Below are 25,996 nucleotides of genomic sequence, written 5' to 3'. Positions count from 1 at the left end.
AGAAGCAAAGAGTCGAAGAGCTTCCTTATCATAGTCTGATTCAATGTCACTCATTCCCCACAAGAACAGGCTATACTAGTTAACATCACATATGCCTGTCCAAACCTCATGAATGACATAATAGGTGAAATCATGCTGGACTTCACTTAGTTTAATGTTATGCCTACCTAAATTTATGGGGAGTTTTGCTTAGGCAGTCCATATCAAACAAAAAACGCAAACCAAAAACCAAGAGAGAAAAACGTTGTATCACCTTAAAGACTAACCACTGTATTTTAATGTGAACTTTTGTGGATCAAGTCTATTTCCTCAAACTTAAGAGTGAGGTGACGTTACTGTCATGTTTTGTATGTAGTCTCATGACCAAGTGGGGATACTGATAATGGAAAAAGTGACAGTGGTTTGTTAGTAACAGCATGGGCTATCAGGCCTAGAATAATTTGAGCCATGAGTCTACAAGGTAACAATAGCATAGTTGACTCAAGCGCTATACTGTGGGAATCAATATAAAATTTCACTCTTGGTAATTACATAAATCCGTGTATTTGATAGTGCAACCAACTGCAGCTGTACCCATGGAACTGCTTCCTGTACACGTTTTCTACCTATAGTGGAAATTTTGCAATGGCTTATGCAACTTCCAGTTACATAGGCATAACTACCTAGTATGATTTTGACCATTATGTACTTTGGCTCCAATTCTTGTGAATTTTAAATTTCTAGAAACAGGCCAATACATAAAGATATAGCATTCACTAATTTCTCCAAGACATGTGCAAAACCTTACTGGAGTTGTCTTCTGTAGCTTTATACTGACAACGTGTCACTTATTCCTACAGATGATGCTGAATAACCCTTTGTTTGCTGGGAATCCTCAGCTTCAAGAACAAATGAGGCAACAAATTCCAACTTTCCTTCAGCAAGTGAGTGAGAAGAATTGTCTTATAATTGAGCATGCTAACTATATTGGAAATATCAAGCTTTGGCTAAAAGCTCTTTTGATAGAGCACGTCAATCTTTTTCTGAAGAATGATTATTTGTTACCACCAAACATCCCCCCCAACCCTGATTGGCTGAAATCCTATTCATCTTCATATAAACCTGTCAGGAGTTATGCCCAAGCAGTCCGGCTTGTGAAGTTGGATTTTTTTTAAAGAGAGAAATGCAGGCAACCAAAGCAAGAGTAGTAGCTGGCTGTTTCTTGGGAGATTGGGCAGCTGAGCCGAGGAGGAAGAAGCATGTTGTCAGGTGCAAGTTTTTAGGTGTGTTCTGATGTATTGTATACTGTATGCCTCTAGCAGGAGACCTATGCTGTAGCAGCAGGAGCAGCTGTTGTTCTTGCATTGCCAGTGGATAACTAGAGTTTGTGGGCTTTGGATGGCTGCCTAAACGGCTGTGGTGACACCCAAGAACATTGCAATCCCTTCTTCTTATTGTTTGGCAGCTTTGGTAAATTTTGCCAGGAATCCATCCCAGCTCTGCTTGAGCTCCTTTTCAGCTACCTGGTTCTTTCTGGTAAAATGCTGCATTTTCCTCCACTACCTGTCATCATTATTTCTAACTAACTTTGCAGGAATGGAAACGGGGAGGGCAGCCCAGCAGGGGAAGAAATGTATTTGTTTGGCTCATTTTAGGTGGGAAATCCTGGCCACCCGTGTAAAGGAATTTTGGGGTCTGGGTTTTACGCTAATTCAAACTGGGGAGAAGGTTGAACCAGCAGCCCTCCCAATCACAGCCCCAAGGGCTTATTTCCCTTTAAAATTTACAGCCATCAACCTTCTGCTGCCTATGCCCTTAACACAAGATCTAAAGAATAAAAAACACTCTGGTAATGTGGGCCAAGAATAGGGGGACATCTGGATTTAGATTAAACCAAGGTAGCCCTGAAAAACTGAGTCTTCCACATCTCAAAAGGACTATTTCTACAAGTTAACCTTATTAAAAGTAAAACAAGTAACAAGTACTGTATCATGAAAAGAGTCAAGCAGTTGGGTTGCACAGACTACTGTTCTACATGTCCTGTGCAAGGTATAAGCAAGCAACAGACAAAGCTAAAGAATAGCTTTCTTAATCTATATAAGTGCTCCTAGCAGCCTTGGTTTGGTTAAGCCTCAGCAGCCTACTTACTTAGTACAGTACAGGGGTGCCTCGCTTAACGATGTTAATTGTTTCCAAAAAAAATCGCTATGGGAAGACATTGCTAAGCGAAACACGTTTTCCCATAGAGATGCATTGAAAACTGGTTAATCCGTTCCAATGGGAACGGATTGCCATCCTTAAGAGAAAATCCCCATAGGAAACATCGCTAAGCGAAACAACGTATCCTCCATTGGAATGCATTGAAGCCTATTCAATGCATTTCAATGGTTTTGTGATGTCCGTTTTTGCAATTTTTAGTGTGTCTTAAAAGATTCAGAAACGGTTTTAAATGCTTGGAAATCGCTAGTGCACCTTCTAAAATGTGTGCAAACTTAATTTGGCTTTGTTCTGACTCTTCGTTAATTTTTGGTGAATTTTTTCCCCCCATTGAAATGCATTGAACCTGATTTTGACCGTTTTAGAAGGTGCTCTAACGAATCCAAGGATTTAAAACAGTTTCTGACTCTTCGTTAATTTTTGGTGAATTTTTTTCTCCTCCATTGGAAAGCATTGAACCCGATTTTGACATCTGTGGCCACAGCTTCACAAGGTGCATGCGGAGCTGTGTGTGAGGGTTCGTTATTAGGGGCTTCAGTCACACCAAATAAAGTAGAAGAGTGTTTGACTCAACAACATTGTCTTCATTTATTAACATTTCAACATTAACTGCAACTTCCTTTTGAACAAAGCAAAGCAAAAAGCAAAGCGTGCTGCTTATATACCGCCCCATAGCGCTTCAAGCACTCTCTGGGCGGTTTACAATTTAATTATGCAGGCTACACATTGCCCCCCCCCCCCCAGCGAGCTGGGTACTCATTTTACCGACCTCGGAAGGATAGAAGGCTGAGTCAGCCTTCAGCCGGCTACCTGGGATTTGAACCCCAGGTCGTGAGCACAGTTTTAGCTGCAGTACAGTGGTTTAACCACTGCGCCACAAGGCTCTTCAAGATTTAACGTCTCTTGCTGTCGAAACCGTGACTGCAAGGGTGTCCAAACATTGTTAACAAAAGGGTTCAATTCGTCAAACTCCTACGGTCCCGATAAGACTTTCTAACCGGAGGGTCTCCTTCATCTCCCTCCGCAGCTAGTACTGGTAGGGTCTTTTCATCTCCGCTCCAACCCCAGAGTGGGGACCCTTCTCTCGGACTGGCCAGCCATGGTCCGGGAAGACTCCGATCTTCTGGAGCTCGGAAAGATGCAATGTCTTCTTGGCCTCAATCGCCCGTGCTACTGCCTCGCATTCCTCCCTGAGATGGCGCCTCCGCTCCTTTGCCTCCATTTCTCTCCAGTAAGAGGGACGATGTTGTCCCTGGCGCCTCCTTGTGGGGAACCTTTACTTGTTTCCATTTCCCTGTCCAGGGATCTTGTATCCAAACCTTTTCCCAACTGCCCGGGATGTCGTCCCACTTCGCCCTTATATCTCCTGCTCCCGCCTCCACCAACTGTTCCCCTTTTCCCGCCAAATCCTCACTGGTTTGTACCGCCACACTTAATCCTTTTATCCCCAATATCAAATCTCGGGTATCCACCCCTTGATGTTTCTGTCCCTCTCTGTCTCTCAGTTCCTTCAACTCCTTAGTGTCCACCTTCTTGTTTTCTTTCTTAGGTGTAGAAGGCGGGTGGGGAGGTCTGAGTCTCCTTAGAGCAATGATCCTCAACCTTGGGCCTCCAGATATTCTTGGACTTCAACTCCCAGAAATCCTGGCCTTGGGCCTCCGGATGTGTTTGGACTACAACTCCGAGATGTAGTGGTGAAGGCTTCTGGGAGTTGTAGTCCAAACACATCGGGAGGCCCAAGGTTGGGGACCACTGTCTTAGAGTGAGATGGGAGTGATTGCACTCCTACATATGCTTCCTGGCCCTGGCCTGGGGCTTCACACTGTGCAACAGGATTTCAGCTATTAATTTCTCTTCCTTATGTTGCTGCTTCCAAGGTGTGGAGCTAATGCATCAATCTAAAGATTTTCTACTGATCTCTAAGAGTATGTTATAATTTGTACAACAAAATAGTTATTTCTCCTACGTGTACACTGGCTCTCCTCCTGTCTGGTCATCATTCATGTTTAGGTCTGTTGCCTGAGATTTTGACTTTTTATAGAGAATTAAATCATTAACATAGAATGGTAGAAAATGTGCATGATCTTGCTGTTGAAAGCTAAATTACATCCATTTAGATGCACTGATCTGAGAGATTGCAGTTCTCGATAAAAGACAACTGGATTTTCATGCACAACCACAAGGGAAATAAACAAGCAACAGGAAGAAAATTTGTGGTGGTTTGAAAGTAACCATTTAAATATATGTGTCCTTGACATGTCATGTTTTTCTCTTGATAGATGCAGAACCCAGATACGTTATCTGCCATGTCAAACCCCAGAGCTATGCAAGCTTTGCTTCAGATTCAGCAAGGTTTGCAGACTCTAGCAACAGAAGCACCAGGACTTATACCTGGGTGAGAATTAGCAAATTTATAGTTTGAATGTATTCCCCACCCCACCCCACCCAGTTTATATAGTTTGATGAAATTTGAACACAAGTTAATACATTATTCTCTAATATTAATTCTCATATTATTAATATAATTAATATATATAATTATCTGTATGTTTAATGAATAATGTATAATATAATTCTCTTCATGTGTTAAAAGTAGGTAATCCTTAGTAGCAGTATATTTTAAGTTGGGGTGTTCTCTGGGCTGTTTTCTTTATAATTCTCTGTTAATATTACAATTTTCTATTGATCTTTTTGTATGACAAATTGGGGCCTTCGTGCGTTTGCTGAACTAAAACAATTTGTTTTCTTCTTTGCAGATTTAATGCTGGTATAGCTGGACTGGGAAACACTGGTTTAGGAAGTGCTGGTTTAGGGACCACTGGCATTCCTACAGGAACAACAGTGCCCACTTCTGTCCCAAGTGAAAATACAAGTCCCGCATCAGGAACGGGTGAATCTGGGCATCAGCAGTTTGTTCAGCAGATGTTGCAGGCACTTGCTGGGGCAAATGCTCAGGTAAAATGGCATTTTCTATACTGTGGGTTGTTCTCTGCTATTGTTTTTGAGTTGTGTCAGTGAAATAATATGAAAGCATGTGTCTCATTCTTTACTTGGAAATGGGCTCAAAAGCACTAAGTTGGATTCATGTGTGTAAGAAACAATGGTTGAAATCCTGTTGCACAGCTCTGCAACACAAGAGGAATGATTGCTGCTGATTAAAGGTTTCCTTCTGCAATTTCAGGCTGTGTAAAGCTCATACATAGTGTGATGAAGTCACATACATCATGCAGTCACAAAAGCAGCATCAGCAGCAGTGTGCTGTTGCAATGATGTCATTTCTGTTGTGTAGGTAGACAGAATCCAACAGGATATCAGCCAATAATGCTGTTTGTATGATCACTGTCCTGCATAAAAAGACTTTTGCTCCAAGCTCAGTTTGCCAGCAGCCTGGAATCTTACTTTAATGAAGAATATACCCTAATTCCTTTGTGTGAGATGGTTGGGTGTTCCTCCTTCATAGTGTTGCCAAGTATTAAGTATGTTCCTGAATCTAAAACCATATCTGAAGTCTGGTAAAGCCTGCTAATTTTTAAAACCTCAGCTGTATGTGTGACCGAAAAGAAATCTAGTTTTTGTTTTGCTAAGATTTATTCATTCTGTGTATGTGTATAGATTAACATGAAATACTTTTCTCTTGTTTTAGCAACTACAAAATCCAGAAGTCAGATTTCAGCAACAACTGGAGCAGCTCAGTGCAATGGGCTTCTTGAACCGTGAAGCAAACCTACAAGCTCTAATAGCAACAGGAGGTGATATCAATGCAGCCATTGAAAGGCTACTGGGTTCCCAGCCATCATAGCAACATTTCTGAAACTTGAAAAATGTAATTTATTTTTGATAACAGCTCTTAAATCTTTAAAATACCAGCTTTATTTCATTCTGACTCTTGGGAATTGTCTTGTTCTAACTAAACCCAGTCTGATGCATTAAGGTGGAGTGCAGTAGTTTTCTTCAAACAGTGGGAATCATTGCTTTTCACTTGGTTGTTGCATGCATCAAACACTTCCTCATTTTGCATTTATTGTGATTTTTTTAAAAATAAAATCTGCTTCTACAGTTGGGTGACCAGGTTTTATCTGACCTTCAACTGCCCAGTTTAGTTGCTTCTTAAACATTAGCCTTGATAGTAATTTATGTAGAATACAAATTGAAGAGGAAACTAATTGAAGCTATGATTTGTGGGTACATATTGCTTATTGTGACTTGGCATGTCTCTCTTGCTAGTGAAATGCTGTAAGATTTATACCACTTGATTTAGCTACTATTCTTGCTTGTTAACCTCTATAAAATAAATACATATGGAAACAATTCTTTTCCAAGCAACTTTTTCATTGCCGTAGTATAAAACATCTCAAAGCCAGAATATATAAAATACTTCCAGTGTAGTAGAATCTTACAGCATCTTTAGCAAGCATCTCTTAGCAGAAGTGCTTTGGCAAATTCTTTTAATGTACAAGGATTGCTGACCTGATCTTGACAACTGTACAGAAACCTGTATTGTAACATTGTCTCAATATACACAAGGATTGATTGTAAATTACCTTTATCTTTGTGCCGATTGAAGGAGCATAACTCTTTGCTCTAAAACTGCTTTTGCCTAAAGCTCTTTGGCTTTATCCCCTTGAGATTCTAACTTGCATTATGATTTGTAATTGGACGCATACTTTCACTGACACTGTCATGTGATATTCTAATTACTTTTAACCACCATGTAAAAATACTGTATATCTTTTGGGTTTTTATTGGTAGTTATTTCTCTTGTGCACAGGTAATAAATGAATTAAACTTCTTTGTGAGCAGCTAGCGTCCAACTCATTTCTGTCCTGATGGCAGTCACATCAGTATACTTAAAGCTGAGAAATTCTTAGTCCAACTTGCTCCTAAAAGTAGCTTTCATGAAGGACTCTATATGTGCAAATTAAACCATGACTGAAGTTTTTGCAACAAAGCTCACATCCCTTCTAGCTGAAATCTCCCTTTTGTTTTCTCAAGACTATTTGGGATTACTATTGTTGGCAGTCCATAATAGATATTTCCTACATTTTGTACAGCCATTTTTAATCTTAGCGTGTTTTCTTTTGAAATTTTTAAAACATAGTTTCTATATAAAAGGAAAAGAAGCAGACAATCTGTGCCTAAATGTTGCCTTTGCACAGGTCTCAGGGCTAGAATCAAAGTATAAAACGTAAACATATGAGGTATCAGTAGTTGGGAAAGAGGATGATTGGAGAAGGCACTGAGCCCAGTTTACCCACTTAATTTTCAGATGCCGCCCCTTTCTTTCTTGTCTAGTTTCTCCACAATTCAGCAAGTAGTTGGATTAAATATCAATTTCCATGAAGATTTTTCTTACCAGAAGTATACCAGGATTTTAACATGTGCTTTGGGTGTCTCTTCAAAATATACATTGACTATTATATAGATCTTCTGGTGAACCAACATTGTGATCACAGCATTTGACTCTTCTGATTTTTTTTCAGAAGGTGTTTTCTAGAAGCCTTGAATTGCTCTTAATATTCCATTGAGTTCCAAAAAGGAACTGGGCATCGGCCTTAATTGAATCTGTTATTAATTATGATCTGCAAAGTAATGGAGGAGAAGAACTTGTGGGTGTCAAGCTGCAGCACTACAATTCCCGTCATGCCTTACCATTCACCAGGTGGCTAAGGCTAGTTAATATTTAAGTTCAAAGTAATCTGAAGGATCAAAGGTTCCTGGCTTGGAACGCAAATCATGTTTGCTATGTATGTATCATGTGCAGTCAAGTTGTATCTAACGTAACAACCATAGTAGGGTTTTCAAGGTGAGATACAGTATTTATGGAGTGGCTTTTACTTAGTGCCATCTTTCCAGTGAGTTTCCATGGTCCTGTGGGATTCAAGCCCTCTTGAGTCTTACTTCATCACTCTATTCACTAAGTCACACTGGGTGCCAGACACTTGTTTTAGATATGCTTTAGATATAAAAAGTATTATGCTTTAGTTCTGATAAATCAATGAGATGTTCAAAAAAAGTAAGCATAGATAATTAATTTTTAGGCTACAGAGCTATACTGAGGCACAAGAAATAGGAAATGTTACATTAGAGCACACACTAGTAGTCATACCTCCAGAGGGCACCCTTTATTTGAATGACGGTGAATGTCTACAGTACAGTACTTGGAAAATGTCTCAAGTAACTGGATTTTTGAAGATGTTCTTTTTCGGGTCCTCTAAGGAAGGGAAAGGTAAGGCTAATGTACTTTGAAAGTAACTATGTGGTTTGTTTCATTTGTTTCCTTTAAGAAGGAAGTGTATGGTAACTGTCAAGTGAGAATGTGGTGCATGTGGAAAGTCTGTTTTTGTACATAAGAGCTGTACAACTGGCTGGTAATTGGATTTTGTGACTCAGAATAACTCATTCTGATGCTAGTGCTTACTGGGGATTTTACTGGGATTTTTATTGGTAGTTTGAGGTCAGCACCGCAGGAGCAATGGATAATTCATTTGGGAACAGAGGAGAATTTGGTGGCAAATTAGAAATTAGCTTTTCTGATGGAATTGCTACATGTTTTGTCTCCTTTTACGATACACTTGAATGACTACAAATAGCTATTTCTTAACAAAGGTTTTGACTTAATGAAGAGGAAGGCAAGTGTCAATTATTTTCTATCATCTGCAATTAATGGGGATTAAAACTGTAGTTCTAGATTGGTGAATCTAAATACTGAATTTCTGTTAGAGTCTGATTTGGCTCAAGGAATACAATACTGCTTTCTCCCTTTTAGTTGCATCCATGTAGCCTGCAACACTAAAACTTCTCAGTTGGTATTTTCAGTATTTTGTATTTCATTTTACAAGAGTAGCAAAATGATGAGTTTACACCTATTATAGGCTAAATGTGTCATACGGGCAACACAGATATTTTGACTTGTGCTGTTTCTTTGCAGATGCAATGTTTGGCTTTTGCTGGAGTGCTTGGATGAGATGAAGCACTGAGAAACCATTAGATACACTCTGCTACTCCACTGCTAAACCCCCAAATCCAGTCCTGTCCCTCAGTTTCTTCCACTCACAACAGACATCCACTCATAAGAATAAAGTACTGCAATGCTCTCTACATGGGGTTTCCTTTGAGGCTGATGCAGAAGCTCCAGATGGTCCAGAACACGGCGGCCAGGCTATTAACAGGGGTGAAAAGATTTAATCATATTTCCCTCACCTTGACAGCCTTACACTGGCTACCTGTCTGCTTCCGCGTTGATTTCAAGGTATTAACCATTACATATAAAGCCCTTAACGGTTTAGGTTAGAACCTCTATACCTGGCAGAGCGCCTTCTTCCGCCCAGTTCTACCCGTATCACCCACTCTAGTCGGGCTGGGTGGCTGAGGGGCCCAACGCCAAGAGAGGCCCGGTGGGAAAAAAACAAAAATCGGGCCTTCTCGGTAGTGGCCCCTTGCCTTTAGAACAACTTACCTGTTGAGATCCGCCCGGCTCCCTCACTGAGGGTCTTCAAGACTAACTTGAAGACATGGCTATACAGGCAGGCCTTCCCTACAGCCATTACCTAGCCTATCTCCCCTTTTCTTTTTCTTTTCTCTCCTCCTTCCCCCCCCCCTTTTTTTTCCTTTCCCATCTTGGATTAATCTGGATTTTATCTTAGTTTATTTTTATATTATATATAAACCACCCAGAGTAGACCCATTCTAGATGGGTGGCATATAAATCTAATCAATAAATAATTCCTCCCTGCATAAGGCTTCGAACAGTTGTAGTTTGCGATGGGCACAAGGATACAATGGGTGAGCAGAACGTTTTTGTTCTGTGATGCTGTTCTCAGCCAAAAAAATATGCAGAGGTGATGCACAACTGACAGTTCTCAAAGTCGGTGGATTTTCATAGGCCATGAAATTAATGAGTAACACTACACTGCTTGTTCAGAAGAAGAAACAGACCAAATATTGCTTGAAATTATTGTATAATTCAGGAACCAACCTGGAGGAAATATCAATACATGTTTCTAATAAATTCTTCAATTTCAGCTACTATTTCTGAAACGGGCTTTTCCAAACTGATAGTAAGAAAATTTTCTGGGGGTGAGGGAGGTTCAAGAGTATCAAACTGAGACTGCAGCAGAGCTGCAGGCATAAAATGGCCCTTTCGTTTTTCTATACGTTTTGCAATTAAGTCCGCAGGTCCATCTAAGTGGATGAAAAGGATCTTCAGAGGTGCAGGCCTGTCTTCCTCCCGCCGATGAGTCACACTTCGAAAATCAGACTCTCTGGTCTCCAAAATGCATCTGTACATTCTTTTCAGCGCTGAGCAGGCTAAAATTGCATTTTGTCCAGATTCGTGGTCCCTACCAAAAGGAGGGGGGGAAGTCAGTATCTATACACTTCTGTAGGATACTATATGTATTGTTTTATCTTACTGGGAACTATTAATTGGGCTAAGGACTGTAATAAAAATATGTATATGTGTGTAACTTACTGGGAACTGGCTTGTTTGTGTTAGTGGACTTAATATATACTGTATAGGCTTTGGTCTTTCTGATTCCTACCATGTTGAAATGCAGATAAATCTCTTAAAACTCAGTAAAGCAGTTATGCTGTAACCTTAATACAGTTCTCCACTGCAAAAAATCTTGAAATGGATGGCCATGTGATTCTACCATCTGTATTCTCAACTGGTACATACTCACAAGGAAGGCTTTTGATTCCTCTGCACTGTAGTCATGTGTTTATTGTTGATGTGATAGGTTATGGCATAGCTAAAACTTGTGCCTGCTGCTTTTCTAGTAATATGCTTTCACTACCAGGAATTTTGTGTGTATTGGGGCTTTCCCTCCTTAAATGAGGGTGTGCCAGGACCTGGGCCATTTTCCCTAGGAGGCAGAGCTGAGGCTGAAGACCAGGTTTGCCTGCATGGGCATTTTGCTGAGGAGTATGTTTTTGCTGGGATTTCTTTTGTTTCCCCGCCCCCACCGCATGGCCTAGGAGGTGGGGCTTTCCCTCCTCAAATTCTCTGACTCTATCTCTGACGCTAATCTGGTAAATAGGAAAGCCAATTAGCACTGCATACACCTGGGAGGCAGGAAAGTTTTAAGGGTATCATAGTATCATATTTCCACACTATTAGAGAGCAGGCCGGGTAGGTGGGCCTTGTCAGCCATGGAAGGCAGCCCATCTAGGAGATGGAAAACTCCAATTTCAAACCTCCACTGCCTTGTGGCTATATCCACTCATGGAAAAGGCTTCAGGAGCTAACCTAGAGGCAGAATCCGGAGCTGGAGTCCCGAAGGCAGTTTGTCTCGTTCTGCCAACTCCTGCGACCTTGCTGGAACCAGTTGTATTGGCTCTTGCCTTTCTATTGGACCATTTCAGCAACATGGAGAGGGGGGATTTGCTGCTTGTGTAACAGCCTATCCTCCATACTACTTTACCCAGGCTTCATACTCTGGAGAGGACACTTTTCGATACAGAGCATGTTACCATAGTCTCTCGAGACTGGAGGATGGCTATGATGATGATGAAAATCACAATACTTCAGCTAGTGTTAATTATTAAAAAATATGCATGACAACTGGGTTGGAGGGGCTATGTGAGGTCGACTAAGATCTGATAATTGGAAATCCTGCTCGACTTCCCACACCCAGCTGATATTTAACCATCTGTTGCTGACACATTTTATGCCTCTTTCCCTCTTTAAAACAAAACTTGAGTTCACAAGAAAAATGATTTCCATGCTGAGTAGTTCTTTGGGCACCTGTGTATTGTATTCACAACAACTGTACAGGACTGGCTTCAAGTTCTTTTAATGTGAGTTGTCCATCCTCTTACCTCCTTAATATATCATGGAGGCAGCAAAGCCATGGGATCCTGTCCTAAAAAAGAAGACAGACAGACTTAAGCATGTAGTGCAATAACTCAACATTTGCTTGCCAATACCTATTCTTTAGTCTTTGCTCCAAGTACATCACAGCACATCACACACTTCCTAGCACAAGTCATCTTTATCACAATCTCATTTGTTTGGATACAAGCACTGAGGGAAACACTGGCTCTGAAGAGGACGGCAAATTCAATCAAAATGATTGATCAGCTTCCAAGTGTAATCCAATTGCCTGCAGATTTCTTTATAATTGCTTATCATTAAAGCTTCACCTTTCCATCTAGATCATGTTAGACAATTCTAATAAATAACAGCTTGGAAAACTGCTAGATTGGGAAGAAGTCAGGTTATCCAGTCTTCAAAGCACTGTTTCATGAAACGGCTGCAAATCTGCTTCACAAGTTCAATCAGAAAAACCATCATATGTTGCATCTACTGGAACAAACGTTCTAATGCAGTGTTGCCAGATATCTCCTGGCAAGAGGAGAAAGCAGACTTCTGAAACAATTCATGCCTGCATTCATTCCATCCAGGGATGTTTTTATTGTGACAGGGATGTCTCAACACCCCCAATTGTTTTCTTTGACTTTAAAAGTCCCCTAGTGCTCATTAGGGAGGATGGCCGCAACGTGAAGATGCTTTTGGGCACCTGGACCTGTTTTAGGCTCAGGGAAGCTTTTTTTTTCTTTTCTCAAAACTAGAAGTGATTTCTGGTCATATTCTGTTTTTGAAATAAGCCCCTCTCCCAGGCCCGGAATGTATGCCTGGAAATATAGTGAGATTTGCCCCAGACATCATCATGAGTGCAAAGGGCCTTGAAGACGAAGCAGAAATATTTTCAGTGGTGATGGTGGTGGGGTGGCCTTCTATGATCTAGAAAGCATGCACAATCCCTGGACTTCAGGACGTACCTCATCCCTAGAATCTGACCAATTACTGTTTAGTTTTGCTACTATACTTTATGAAATTAATTATAATTAAGTGAATTTTATCAACCCAAATCTATCTTGTTGACTATATTTTCTGTTCTACCCCATTTAATGAGTTCCTATGGGGGAAAAACTCGCTGCTATGCGGAAATCCTCCATCCAGCCACCATTTTCGCCGCTCGGTATGCGAGGAAACCACGTGAAAACACTGTGGGCGGCCATGTTGTTTACCCAGTGGCCATTTTGGAACCGCCGATCAGCTGTTTTCTAAACATTGCAATGTGATAATCGGTAAGCGAAACGCTTACCAATCATCGCAATGCAATTTTTAGCCATTAAGACCATCGCAATGCGATCACTTTTGCGATCGCAAAATCCACATCGCTGTGCGGATTCATATTTAAATGGGGCGCTTGCTATGCGGGGGACCACTGTACTCTAAATAGGGACGTGGTGGTGCTGTGGGTTAAACCGCAGAAGCCTCTGTGCTGCAAGGTCAGAAGACCGGCAGTTGTAAGATTAAATCCATGCAAAGGAGTGAGCTCCTGTCACTTGTTCCAGCTCCTGCCAACCTAGCAGTTTGAAAACATGTGAGCCCTGATGGCAATTTTAATTTTATTTTAATCATTTTATCTTTTATTGTATTTTAATTGAATTTTAAGTGTTGTAAGCCGCCCAGAGACCTTTGGGTAAAGTGGGCAGCAAACAAACAAACAAACAAACAAACAAACAAACAAACAAACAAACAAATAAATAAATGCAAGTAGATAAGAAGGTACCACCTCGGTGGGAAAGTAATGGCATTCCGTGTCTAGTCGCGCTGGCCACGTGGCCATGGAAACTGTCTTTGGACAAACGCTGGCTCTATGGCTTGGAAATGGAAATGAGCACCGAGCCGAGTTGGACACAACTGGACTAAATGTCAAGAGGAACTTTTACCTTACTCTAAAAATTGCCATCAGGACCCAGTTATTATCATCTTGACATTTGGTCCCTCATCACACTGGTTCATGAACTGGTAGTCTTGAGATTAGACTACTGCAATGCTCTCTACATGGGGCTGCCCATGGCACTGTTACGGAGACTTTAGCAGGTTCAGAGCTTGGTGGCCAGATTACTGAGTGGGTAAAGGAGACATCAACACATTTCCCTCAGTCTGGCCGCCCTGCACTGGATACATGTCTGCTACTGTGCCAACTTCAAGATGATGGTATTAACCTTGTATAAGGCCCTAAATGGCAAAACACCTCTTTCTGACTAGATCTGCCCATCCTGTAAGATCTTCTCAGGCCAGGTGGTTGAGAGTTCTGACCCCAAGAGAGGCCCAGAAAATAACAAGCAGAATTTGGGCTTTCTCGGCATTCACTCCGCAACTTTGGAATAGTTTCCCACCCAAAATTCGCTTGGACCCCCTTCACTGGGAAGTTTCAAAAGATTACTAAAAACATGGCTGTTTAGACAAGCCTTCCCGGACTCTAGAACATCTTAATACAGTGGTGTTTTAGTACCTATATATTCAACCCTTCACCATGCCTTTATTATTTTAATTATTTTATTTTTGTTACTCTGGCACTTTGTTTTAAGTTGTTAATTGGTTACTCTTGTATTGTTGTTTTATAATGATTGTATTTGTAAACAGCCCAGAGTGGCCTTGATGGATGGTATAAAAATCAATCAAACAAATGAACAAAACAAACAGTTAAACAAACCTGCTGAGGTCAGTAAAATGAATTCCCAATTTGCTGGGGGGGGGGGGGAAAGTTGTTTGCATAATTATGTTGTAAACCACCCAGAGAGTGCTCCAAGCACTATGAAGGAGTATACACAGTAAGTCAAAATAATAACAACACATGGTTATTTTCAATTACTTAGTAATTCAAAGAGTTCCCTGGTTTCTGGAGTGTATTTAATACCTGGTCATTCAGAGGTATTCCTTCTGCCATTTTCTTTCTATTCTCCTTTGGATGATAGTCGTCACCATCATAGAATTTCCATCCTAGCTAAATAGGAATAATAATGACAGGTTATTTAAAGTTGTAATAAACATTAAATGATTACAGCAAATACACATCATCATCATACAGCTGCAGAATTGGAATGCACCCTATGGATCATCGAGTCCAGCCCCTGTCAAGGAGGCACAGTGGGGAATCGAACTCCAAACCTCTGGCTCCACAGCCAGATATCTAAACCACTGAACTATGGGATCCCAGCATAAAAAATATTCACAATTTATACAGTTCCTGTAAATCAAGTTCTGCAACTAGGTGGAAGAAATGGCATTTGATGGATATTTTTGTTCTATTTTTAAAAACATCAGCACTTCATTTTATTTACCATTTTTTGACTCAGGTGAAATAAACTATAATATTCAAATTTGGGAGGGAAAACCAACCATACAATGGAAAGTTAGCTTCAGCTGCTGCTCCTGCACAACAGTAGTAAATAATCCAAAGACTGGGCCAGTGTGGGTGAATGGTTTGGCACTGACACACCCCTAAAATCTCACACAAAAGCAAGTAGAACAATCGTACCAGTGATTCCACTGAGCTGTAGCCTGCAGCTATTGAGGTACATAGCCTCAACACATACTTGTAGAAATTACACTAGAGAAAAGCAATACAAAGAATAAATATGGCATACCTTATCTGCTAGTTGTGAGCCCACAGTAGATCTGTAAAATAACATATATAAATTATCTTGGGATTTAAAAAATGACAGAAGCAAAACCTCGAGGTTAAAAAGGTCGTAGAACAAATATACTAAAGTAACTTCCATACTGTATTCTGTTACCTTGTCTGCAACCGCCAAAACAAAATGATGTACATGGTTGGCTGTGCTCTTATGCAGAGCTGAAAAGCTGGCAATGAGGAGACATGACAGTGTAATGGTAACAGAAACACAGGTGCAGTTAAAGTGCTGAAAATATTTCCAGTTCAAAAATGAAGAGTTTTAAAGTATCCAAATAGGAGCATTGTCTAAAGACCCTAATGAATGATCCTTCACATCACAATTCCACAAAGAAAAAGGCATCACTAATCATGTTTGTGGTTAACAGGCTTAGGTGCACCTGACTCTGTAGAGGAGAGGCTGTTAGGAGTGCTCTGTTTTATTTAATACAACCCAAAAACATTGCTGTGTAGTTGGGTAGGGATAGCCATGGAAGTTTTGTTAACATGCATCTCTCCTGTGTGCAAAATGTAGATTCATCACAAGCCGGTACTGTTTGTCCTATGACAAAATTGCCATAGACAGCATTGTCAATTACCTCCTTTACTGTGAACTGTACAGCCAGCAGAAGGGTTAAATTTCTGTCAGCCTCTGACAATTCATGTGAGCCTGAACAATATGGAAATATAGTGAAGGTTTACTATATTATGCTAAATCAGCAATATATAGAATCCCCCCTTTTTGCCACAGTGGGGGAGAAATCTAGACAAAAAGAGAGAACATTTGCCATGTTTGCTGGGATTCCTCTGTCTAATATGCTGAGCTAGATATACACATGTGCTACCAATCTTACTTTCGAACGGTGAAATCTTGTTCTAGGCTTACGTATGTGAATGGCCATCTTTTCTGACAACTGGTGGTTTTGAACAGGACTGATCTGAAACATTTTGCTTCCTGAAGGGAAGGACAAGATGGCTCTCTTTTCTGATTCTATGTACAGAAGCTGACTGACAGCAGTTCGGTGTAACATTGGCCATGGGGGGCTCCTCCAACCTGTAAGAGGCTTCCAGATACTTCTGGGAGTCTGAGACAAAACTGTGTGGCAGACGTGAACAGCTGTGAAGTCTAGCAGGTGCAGCAGGGAGGCTGCCATGGCTACTTCCTAGAATCTGGTTCCTGAGGAGACTGCCTCATTCCGTTACAGCTGGTCCCGGTTCTGAACACCAAGAACAGTTGCCCAGGACGGGTGCATCCCTCCTTCAAATTATTTCCGTGTCTTTCAAGAAAGCATTCCCTTCAGATCTTCACAATCAGGGTACTACAGGAAATTGCTACAACATTCTGTCAACTTCCAGTACTAAATGTGTATGATGCAAGTCCTGGTTTCTCACAAATATATACATTCCCCCCCCCCCGCTTCCTGCATCCCTGCTCTTTTTTCAGTCCTTTAAGAAGTACTTGACTAACCAGCCCTGCTTTGAAGCAATCCCAGAGGAAACAACAATTGCTCACATTTAGTGAATAGTTTTATTTTCTAGGAGTGGCTGCTTGCTGGTCAGTGCTATATAGGGAATTATTTACATTCAGTGAATAATCCCTATATAACACTGATGTTAATGTGCAATTTGAAGAGTACAATTACAGCAAGGAAGCCGATCGAAAAAGATATACAGTACTGTCTCCTCTGAACTAATATTTCGTAACACAGTATGGGATACGTTTTGACATACCTGTGTGGGTGTTTAGAACGCACCCACAAGGGTTTGTTCATGTAGCATGGAATTAACTTTTCACATCAGAACATCCCTAACCATACTGGGAGGTAAAGGAAAGCTACTTTAATTGCACATGTCAAAAAATATGCAGGTGCATGAATTCATTTGGTAGCATCTGCACACCCCACTTAGTAATGACTACTCTACAAATAAAATGTTTTTCAGCCTCTTCTAAAGATCTATTTGCTGATTTGGGTTGTGATGTTACCAAATATTAACATCAATCATGTGTTTTGTCATGTGTGCTAAGCAAACCTGCAGGAACACCCAGCTTCCACTTATACATCTATTAACTTCATCCATTCATTAACTCATTAAAACATTCCAGTGTCTAAAAATGCAGGTGATATTTATAAAGGCGTGAATGGAAGGCACATGAGTGCATTTGGTTAAATAACATGGTTCTCCCACTGTTTGCTGCCTCTGGTGGGGGTTATTTTTGAGCTCCCTGGGTGTGAGAAAAGCTTGGAACTATCAGGTGCTCTTGGGCCAGCATTGGGGACCTAGTTTTGGTTTCACCTGTAACATTGTTGTCACCAGCAGTGCTGTGATCTTTGCCACAACATGGTGTTCCATTCAAGAGCAATTCCATGATTGAGGCATGGCACTGAAGTTCAGAACTTAAGTACATAAAGTATCAGAGGTCTTTCATTAAGGTCTTCATGTTATATATTTTGAATACAATGTCATACACACATTACTTATCATTGTAAAATAGCATATTCCACACTCCATTTTTACCAATTTTTCTGGAAAAAAAGAAGGCTTTGGAAAAAAAACGGGGGGGGGGGAAATCAGTCCCCCCTATTTCCCCAGGCCTTCCCATCTCTACATTGAACAAAGAAAAGGTTTATCTGATTTCTTCAGACAGAAGCTTCATATTAAAAAAATATGAAGTTTTCATACAGAAAAAATGAAGCAATGGATCTGTTGTAGTTGATCTTCTACACATACAAATCTGGAGGCCTCTTGTATAACAACAATGTGCCAACAAGTCAATTTTGTGCTTGGTTGAGGACAACTGACACTCCCACAAATGCTCCTATATTTTGTTTCTCCCCACCTTAAACTAAGAAGCTGGGAGAGCCAGCTTCTGATAAAACATTGCATCAGCTCAAGTCATCAACTGATACGAATGCATTCAGTTCTAATAAAAAGTAGAAACCCAAGGGCTGGAGGGGAAAAGAACGGGGTGGTGGTTTCCAGGTCGGTTCACATTGACTTGTAGAGTCACATACTCAATGGAAATGATACAAATCACACCATCCCAGTCCTGGAGCATTACCTGCATTGGTTATTAATATGGCTGCACCTTCACCGAGAAAACCATCCAGATGATCAAAAATATGAGGCAAATTTATGAAAATAGCAGTTTGCTGGAAACTGCTGCTATAGTGCTGTTCCCATAATAATCAGCATTAAAACACACTTGTAGTGCTTATTATTGTGGAAACAATACAATAGCAGTTCCCAGCAAGCTTTCTAATCATTGCCACTTAGGTGGGTTTGCCCCGTCTTTGCGATCAGAAGCCCTGTTCACAAATGTCCCCCTTCTTTTGAAGCACAGGACCAGGCCTTTTTGCTGTAATGTTGCCAGGACAATGGAACACACTGTCATGTGAAGTACTTCTACATTTTGGCAGGGCACCAAAATGTTTGGGGAACAAATATTTTTATTTTCCAATAAGCTTCTGAAGTTTGTTTTATTGCTTCTGTTCTATGTGAATTGTATAATTTTAATTTTCTCTTAGACATTTTTATTTCTTTTGTCACCTTGTGTAAAGGAAAACCAAATCCCAAAGATGGGAAGTTCCAGTAGTAACAGCAATTAAAATTTCACACAAGGATGCAGACTTTCAAGTTTTTCAATCTGAATTTGTGAGACTGTAGTGTGCCCTAGGAAAGACATTATCCAACTGTGGATTTTGGTTTTGATTTGTTTTCATGGACCAACATAACTATCTATGTTGACTTTTGTGTATCTTTTTCTTTTCTTTTTTTAAAAAGCATCATTTAAGACAGATAAGAAATACAGAAACAAGAAAATGGGAACATGGCATGAGCACATACAGAAGTTTTCTGTTCTAGGGAAGCTGCTGCCCTAGTCATTATTTCCTGTGCTTGTTCCTTGCTATTACAGTGGGGTCTTGACTTGAGAACTTAATCCGTATTGGAAGGCGTTTCTCAAGTCAAAAAGTTCTCAAGTCAAATCTGCATTTCCCATAGGAATACATTGAAAACCATTTGATCCGTATCTGCTCTTTTCCGTCCATAGAAACTAATGGTAAGCTGCTATTCCGCCTTCGACCACTAGAGGGGGATATTTTGTTTCTTTTTTTCTTAGGTCAAGAAAGGTTCAGGGAAGGCAGGGAAAATACAGTCCAGGCAGTACAGTACCAGGCAGTCTGAAGACTGTCTCCCAATCCACTCTCTAAACGCTGGGAGGAGTGAGGAAGCAGACAGGCACCCTTTTCACTGGCCAACAGTTAACTGAAAGTTCACATTTTGCACTTTCCCTGCCTCCCACGTGTTTTTTTTTCAGTTCTTAATTCAAATCTAAGTACTTAAGTCAAGTCAATATTTTCCTATGAGAGTGGTTCTTAAGTCAAAATGTTCTTAACTCAAGCCGTTCTTAAGTCAAGACCCCACTGTATGTCTGTATCTACATCTACTGCAGTGGCACAGCTATTATCTGTGGCTGAATTCAGTTCTAGGTTTAATTTTTGTTGGCTGGCCTCTGGGAGACGGGACACAACACTGTATGACAGTCTTCAAACAGCCATAGTTTGATATAAATTCTTGTGCACCATTTCTGAATTGGCACTCTGTTCACTTTGACGAACAGTAACCAAGTAGGTTGTTTAACGGCAAGGGAAGAATCTTATACAGTGATGCCTCAACTTAAAAATGTCCTGACTTACAACCATTTCAAGTTACGACCAGCTCCGGCTGCAAAGTTTTGCTTTGACTTGCGGCCGGAGCTTGCAGTTACGAACAGAAAAAGGCAGAGAAAAAAGGCGGGGAATTCAAATTGCTAAGCGTTGGTAGGTAAAGAGGCTGCTTCTTTGTAGCTCTTTTGCCCCAGCGATTAGAGTGAGTGCAATCGGAGGAGGCTTCGGACTGCCTGGTAAGGTAAGGTGCTGCTTTCTGCTTTTAAAAAACTGTTCTGGGTGGGTTTTGCAGTGTGGTTTTGGGCTTGGGGGCATTATGTTTCTGTGCTGTGATGGGTCTTGGGGAGTTTGTTTCCCCCCCCATTTCCGATGGGTCTTGGGGGGTTTGCTTGCTTTTTGGAGTTTCCCCCCATTTCTGATGGGTCCTGGGGGAATTTGTCTGTTTTTTGTGTTTTCCCCCCATTTCCAATGGGACTTGCACGTTTGGCTTGCTTTCTGCTTTGCTTTTTCTGCATTTCCAATGGGTCTTGCACACTTGGCTTGCTTTCTGCTTTGCTTTTCCCCCCATTTCTGATGGGTTTTGCATGCTTGGATTGCTTTTCTTTTCCCCCTTCAGCCAGAATGGATTAATCGTGTTTCCGATCGGTCTTGCAGTGTGTGTTTTGTTGTTGTTTGATGATTTTTTTTCTTCAGCAGGAACAGATTAATTGCATTTCAATGTATTTCAATGGGAAATGGTACTTCGATTTATGACCATTTCGAGTTATGACCATCTTCCGGAATGGATTAAGTTCGTAAGTTGAGGCACCCCTGTATAATTCTTGCTACTTTGTGGATATTAAGACTATTCTCATACTTTGGCCACATCATGGGAAGGAAAGATTTACTGGAAAGGATAACAATGCTGGGAAAGGTGGAAGGCAGCAGGAAAAGAGGAAGCCCAAATACAAGATGGATTGACTCCCTAAAGGAACCACAGGCTTGAGTTTGCAAAGCTAAGCAGGACTGTTGAAGACAAGACAGTTTGGAGACTGCTCAGTCATAGGGTCACCATTAATTGGAGGTGACTTGATGGCATATAAAAACAAGTGATATGATTACTAAGAATGTTATAATCAACATGGAGGGAGACATGAGTGAGAAAAAATGGAGGAAGAGCCTAAGATTTATTTCCCCACTATTCATTTCATCCAAACCCAAGGTTTTGTGTAAAGCACAAACATTTTAAGGCTCTGGAACTACGATTTCAAACTGGTATTGTATATAATTGGTGAAGTAGAATGGAGACGGATCTACTTTTCCGGCAAATAATCCCATATGGAAGCCCTTCTAGCACTGTGTGAACATTGTTTTTCAGAGGGAGAGAGATATTGTCAAGGTTTGAAACGTTGTTTGTATAGATTGTTAAAATAATTAAGGAAGCTATGTTAAAATAAGTAGAGTGGATACAGATTATTTATGTTATTGGCCTTTGTTTCTTCAGACCCTGCAAAAATTTTCATCATAACAATGATGTTACAAAAGGTACAGGAACAATATAATTTCCTACTGGCAAACTGTTCTTGGATCTGCAAGCTTTTGGACCGCCTAGCCCTCGAAGATATTATTTACAGACTGGGGAGAAGTGTAAACAATTGAAAGAATTATAAACACAGGGAATGACACATACATGAGCATTCAGGAATTCATCACATCATTGTAACTACACAACACTTTGCACACCAGATATTAAAAAAAAATGTAGCAATATAGCAGCTTTATTACCAAAAGCCAGCAACACATGGATTTTCATTCATAAATTCAATCTGGTTTGGCTGGGTGAGCATTTAAACATTTGTGTGTATTCTTAATAAGTTTAGAGGTTAAGAACGTTATTTTCTTTTAATAACTTTGATATTCTGGTATTCTTACTTTTAAGAATTTTGATATTTTGGAGAAATACAGTACAGTATTCTATTTTTTAAATGTGCCTTTTTGCACTGTAAACCTTTGCATTTTTACAATATAAACTCCTGTAATTTTGAAACATAATTAGAAGACATCTGCTGAAAACTTTTGTTTTTTAATGTACTTTCATTTGCAAGTTTTCATAATTGTAAGAATTCTGGATAGCAACCACACCTGTAGTATCGTAAGTTGTAAGAATGTATTTTTAAGCATCTGTGCCTACAGTTTTCTTCATAGCTGTAAGCATTCTGTATTTCTACGATACAGTACTCTGAAGTATTTTGTTTTTATGTAACACAGAAGCAATGTAGATAAATAAAGCTTGCAGACTTAGAAAAGCATATGTTGCCTGGCACCCTTGCAACAGTGAAAAGATTTATACCATGATACTCAAGATGAATTTGGATGATTGTCAATGACTGGTTTCATTTTGAAATTGACCCTTTTGGGGATAAATGCCAGCTGTGACAAACACAGGTTTCTGTTATTTCCTTGGAAGTCTATAAAGTTCAGTAATTCCCTTTATCTATTGTTTTGTGTTAATGTAAGAAACCGTAACTTTATATTGTTTTTAATTGTTAATTTATTATGTGTTTGCCAGCCGCCCAGAGTAACTATGTCTAAATGGGCGGCATATGAGCTCAATAAATAAATAAATAAATAAATACTGTAAATAAATATGGCTCTTAGGAACACCTTCAAGGGTTAGAATCCCTGATCTAACATTCTAATTAAAATCTATACAAAACTGGTTTCCAATTATTTAATTGGTCAGTCTATTCAAATAGGTTTTAAATGGAATATTTTCTCTCATCGATTACAAAAAAAAAAAAAGAAAAAAGGAGGGAAGGAGGTATTTTGATCCACTTGCAAACACGGAATCGTCACGTGATTCTTAAGTTATTTCGCTAGTGACAATTTCCTTCCAGGCATGAACACAGGCGGCGGGGGGGGGGGGTCGAACCTTATGTCAGTGTGCCCGAAAGCCGCACCCATGTTTCTGCCGCGGGGTTTCCCTTGCGCTGCCCTGTGCAGATCCCCCCAAAACGTGTGAACCCAGCTGCGCGTGACAAGTGTCCGATTTTTTCTACACACTTCCCCCCCCCCCCAATGGTGGGGAAAACATCGGAGTTCCAGCTCTGGAGTCCCTCAATGTGTAGAAAAGCTGCCCTTAAAAAAAAAACCCTCATCGGTGAAAAAAAAAACAGCTCGAGCCAGTCGCCTCGACAGGCCAAGCGAGGAATCCCCAGAGGACCCGGATGAAGAGGAGACGGAGGGGGGAGGAGGAGGTGGTGGCGGCAGAGCACGTTGCGTCGTCTGAATGCCGCCCCTCCTTTCTAGGGAACGCGCCCCTTCTCCAGGGAAGCGAAGAGACAGACAAGGAATCCCTCCTCGGGGGCGGCAGAAGAAAGAGCCGTGAAGGAGCTCGCCTGCGCGGATTCTTCACGTGCCTCAGCAGTTCACGTGCGCTACCCCCGCCGCCCGGCCCCCTCACCGGAGCCCCCTCAGGGAGCGATACTTACTTCCCGGAGCCGCTCACTCCCATGACCACCAGCAGCAGCACCATCCCGAGGAAGTCGGCCGGCGATTGCTCGCCCTTTGCCTGGCTGCGCACCTGCTCTCCTCAGGCCGCCTTTCCTTCCTTCCTTCGCATTCCCCGCCTCAACCCTCCCTTTGCTTTGCTTTCTCTCGCCCAGGCCGGCCCCTCTCTAGCCCAGCTTTTCCTTCCCTTTCGGACCCGGGAAAACGGGGAGGCAGGCAATACGGCTAAAGTCCATCGAACTGTGGGCTCTTCAGGAGTCGGAAGCCAAGCCGAATTACTCACTAGGGCGGGGGGGGGTGTGTGAATAGGTGTTATTTAACCAGGGCTTAAGTTTGAGTCAAGAGAGCTGTCGACCTGGGATTTGGTGCACTTTTTAATTAAGTGTGTGTGATACTGTGTGACCTTCCCCAAGACACAACCAGCAATTAAGATCGAATCAGGAGATTAGTACAGTATGTGCTGGAAGAATGCAGCAATTGGGTGGAAAGGCTGGGTCTGAGTTGGTTTTTCACTGAGCCCACCGCTGGTTTTGCTTTCCCTTCTGAGAAGCGGTGGAAGGCGGTATAAAGTATGTGCTTGGGGAATTTAGCTTTGTGCCTTCCAAAAGCACATGCAGACAGGCACGCTTACCCTCTTCCAGGACCTCTCTAAACTTTTGTTGCCCTGGCTCACAGTCCCAGTTGCTATCCTTGACTTAGGACTCTGCCTTTCCTTCTAGGAGGGAGCAACTGCTTTATTTATATGCATGCCTTCTGGTTCTGGTTTCAACAATAAGTCATAAGTTTTAACTTTCTCAAAATGTGACAAATCCCCTTTGAATGATAGGGGTGAAGAATTCGTAACTCCCTGGCTCACTTAGGTATGTGGCCCAATACATCAGGTGCATGGTCCATTAACATTATTGCTGGGGGTGGTAAACGCAGCCTACCTTCGGCTCCCAAACCTTCTTGCCCAGGTGTTGCCTCAATCTCGGTGGGAAGGGAGTGGCCCCACGGGATCTCCCAGGGTTCTCCATACATCTCCTCTGCTCTCTTCTCTGGGCCTCTCTTTGCTGCCAGGCAGCTATAACAACTATCCAACAAACTGCACCAGAGCACAGACAGAGTTCTGACTCCTGTCCTCCGAAGATGCCGGCCACAGAGACTGGCGAAACGTTAGGAAGAGCAACCTTCAGAACATGTCCAAAGAGCCCAAAAAACCCACAACAACCATCAAAGTAAGGATATGCCCATTTAAATTTAATTATGTGCAATCTAGTCAATTCTGACTTACGGCTTTTCAGGGTTTCCTAGATATAGAGCACTCAGAAGTGGTTTACCATTTCCTTTTTACAGGGCACTCGGGGGCTGTGCAGCTTGGTCAAGACTACAAAGGCTAACAATTTTCCCAGGAAAAACAGTGCAGAATCAAACTCCCAACTTCTGTTTCCATATCCAGGTATCTAACTTGATATGGAAGCTGAGGCTCCAATACTTTACCCATCTCATGAGAAGAGAAGACTCCCTGGGAAAGACCCTGATGTTGGGAAAGTGTGAAGGAAAGAGGAGAAGGAGATGACAGAGGACGAGATGGTTGGACAATGTCGTCGAAGCTACCAACATGAATTTGACCAAACTCTGGGAGGCAGTGGAAGACAGGAGGGCCTAGCGTGCTCTGATCCATGGGGTCATGAAGAGTTGGACACGACTTAATGACTAAACAGCAACAAAAACTTGAGTAAGGCACAAAGATTTCTGAAACTTTTGAAGTGTAAATATAATTTTGAACAATATCTTTGAAACTAATATTTGATGTTTAACTTTGTCACTGTGTTTCCTCTCATTTCCCTTTCTGCCATCTTACATTCATCTAGGAAAACCTGCATATTGTCCTAATGACAGGAGACATCCTATCCCCATCTGCACACCCTTGTCCATCATGTTCAGACTGGCAGGAAAGGAGCTTAAATGTAAATTAAAAATAAGCACATTGTATCTTTTAATCTGTTTGGATGATATGGAGGCAGTTATCTAGAGAAATTTAGTTTTGTTGCTGTGATGACAAAACATTTCCCTTTCAATGTTTAAAAACTGGTTTCTGATAAAATATGGAAACATTTATGCAGAATATAGATTGAAGTGGAATTTTGTGTTACCATGCATCAGTTTTGCAGCCACATCTTATCTACATGAGGC

The 25,996-nt window shown here is 41.2% G+C and overlaps 2 protein-coding genes and 1 long non-coding RNA gene across 5 annotated transcripts in view; 2 read left to right on the top strand and 1 right to left on the bottom strand.

Annotated features, from left to right (window-relative positions):
• The window catches only part of UBQLN1 (ubiquilin 1), a 34,504-nt gene extending 27,509 nt beyond the window's left edge, over window positions 1–6,995 (top strand). For both annotated transcript variants that reach the window (XM_072992266.2, XM_020812819.3), the window contains exons 8-11: window positions 840–923; window positions 4,476–4,591; window positions 4,953–5,151; window positions 5,840–6,995. In XM_072992266.2, coding sequence (XP_072848367.2) covers window positions 840–923; window positions 4,476–4,591; window positions 4,953–5,151; window positions 5,840–5,995 — 555 coding nt within the window. In that variant the 3' untranslated portion in view covers window positions 5,996–6,995. The remainder of the gene's footprint in view (window positions 1–839; window positions 924–4,475; window positions 4,592–4,952; window positions 5,152–5,839) is intronic.
• Window positions 6,996–10,137: 3,142 nt separating this feature from the next.
• IDNK (IDNK gluconokinase) lies at window positions 10,138–23,986 on the bottom strand. Of its 2 annotated transcripts, none has more exons than XM_020812820.3 (5): window positions 23,803–23,986; window positions 15,640–15,670; window positions 14,910–14,996; window positions 12,016–12,059; window positions 10,138–10,535 (listed from the first exon to the last, which is right to left on the bottom strand). In XM_020812820.3, exons 1-5 carry the CDS (start codon window positions 23,844–23,846, stop codon window positions 10,184–10,186), a joined length of 558 nt encoding a protein of 185 aa, XP_020668479.3. In that variant the 5' UTR covers window positions 23,847–23,986; the 3' UTR covers window positions 10,138–10,183. The 2 variants fall into 2 exon arrangements, with proteins under 2 accessions (XP_020668479.3, XP_020668480.2); XM_020812821.3 differs by having other exon boundaries at window positions 14,910–14,992; window positions 23,803–23,908.
• A 909-nt stretch (window positions 23,987–24,895) lies between these two features.
• Window positions 24,896–25,795, top strand: LOC140704875 (uncharacterized). The gene is made up of 2 exons (XR_012084352.2): window positions 24,896–25,038; window positions 25,157–25,795. It is a non-coding gene; the product is annotated as an uncharacterized LOC140704875 (long non-coding RNA).
• The last annotated feature ends 201 nt before the right edge of the window (window positions 25,796–25,996 follow it).

This window comes from Pogona vitticeps, chromosome 2, assembly GCF_051106095.1.
Source record: "Pogona vitticeps strain Pit_001003342236 chromosome 2, PviZW2.1, whole genome shotgun sequence".
Lineage (NCBI taxonomy): Eukaryota > Metazoa > Chordata > Lepidosauria > Squamata > Agamidae > Pogona > Pogona vitticeps.
Note: the sequence above shows the minus strand (reverse complement) of the source record. Positions and strands in the feature narration are given on the sequence as shown.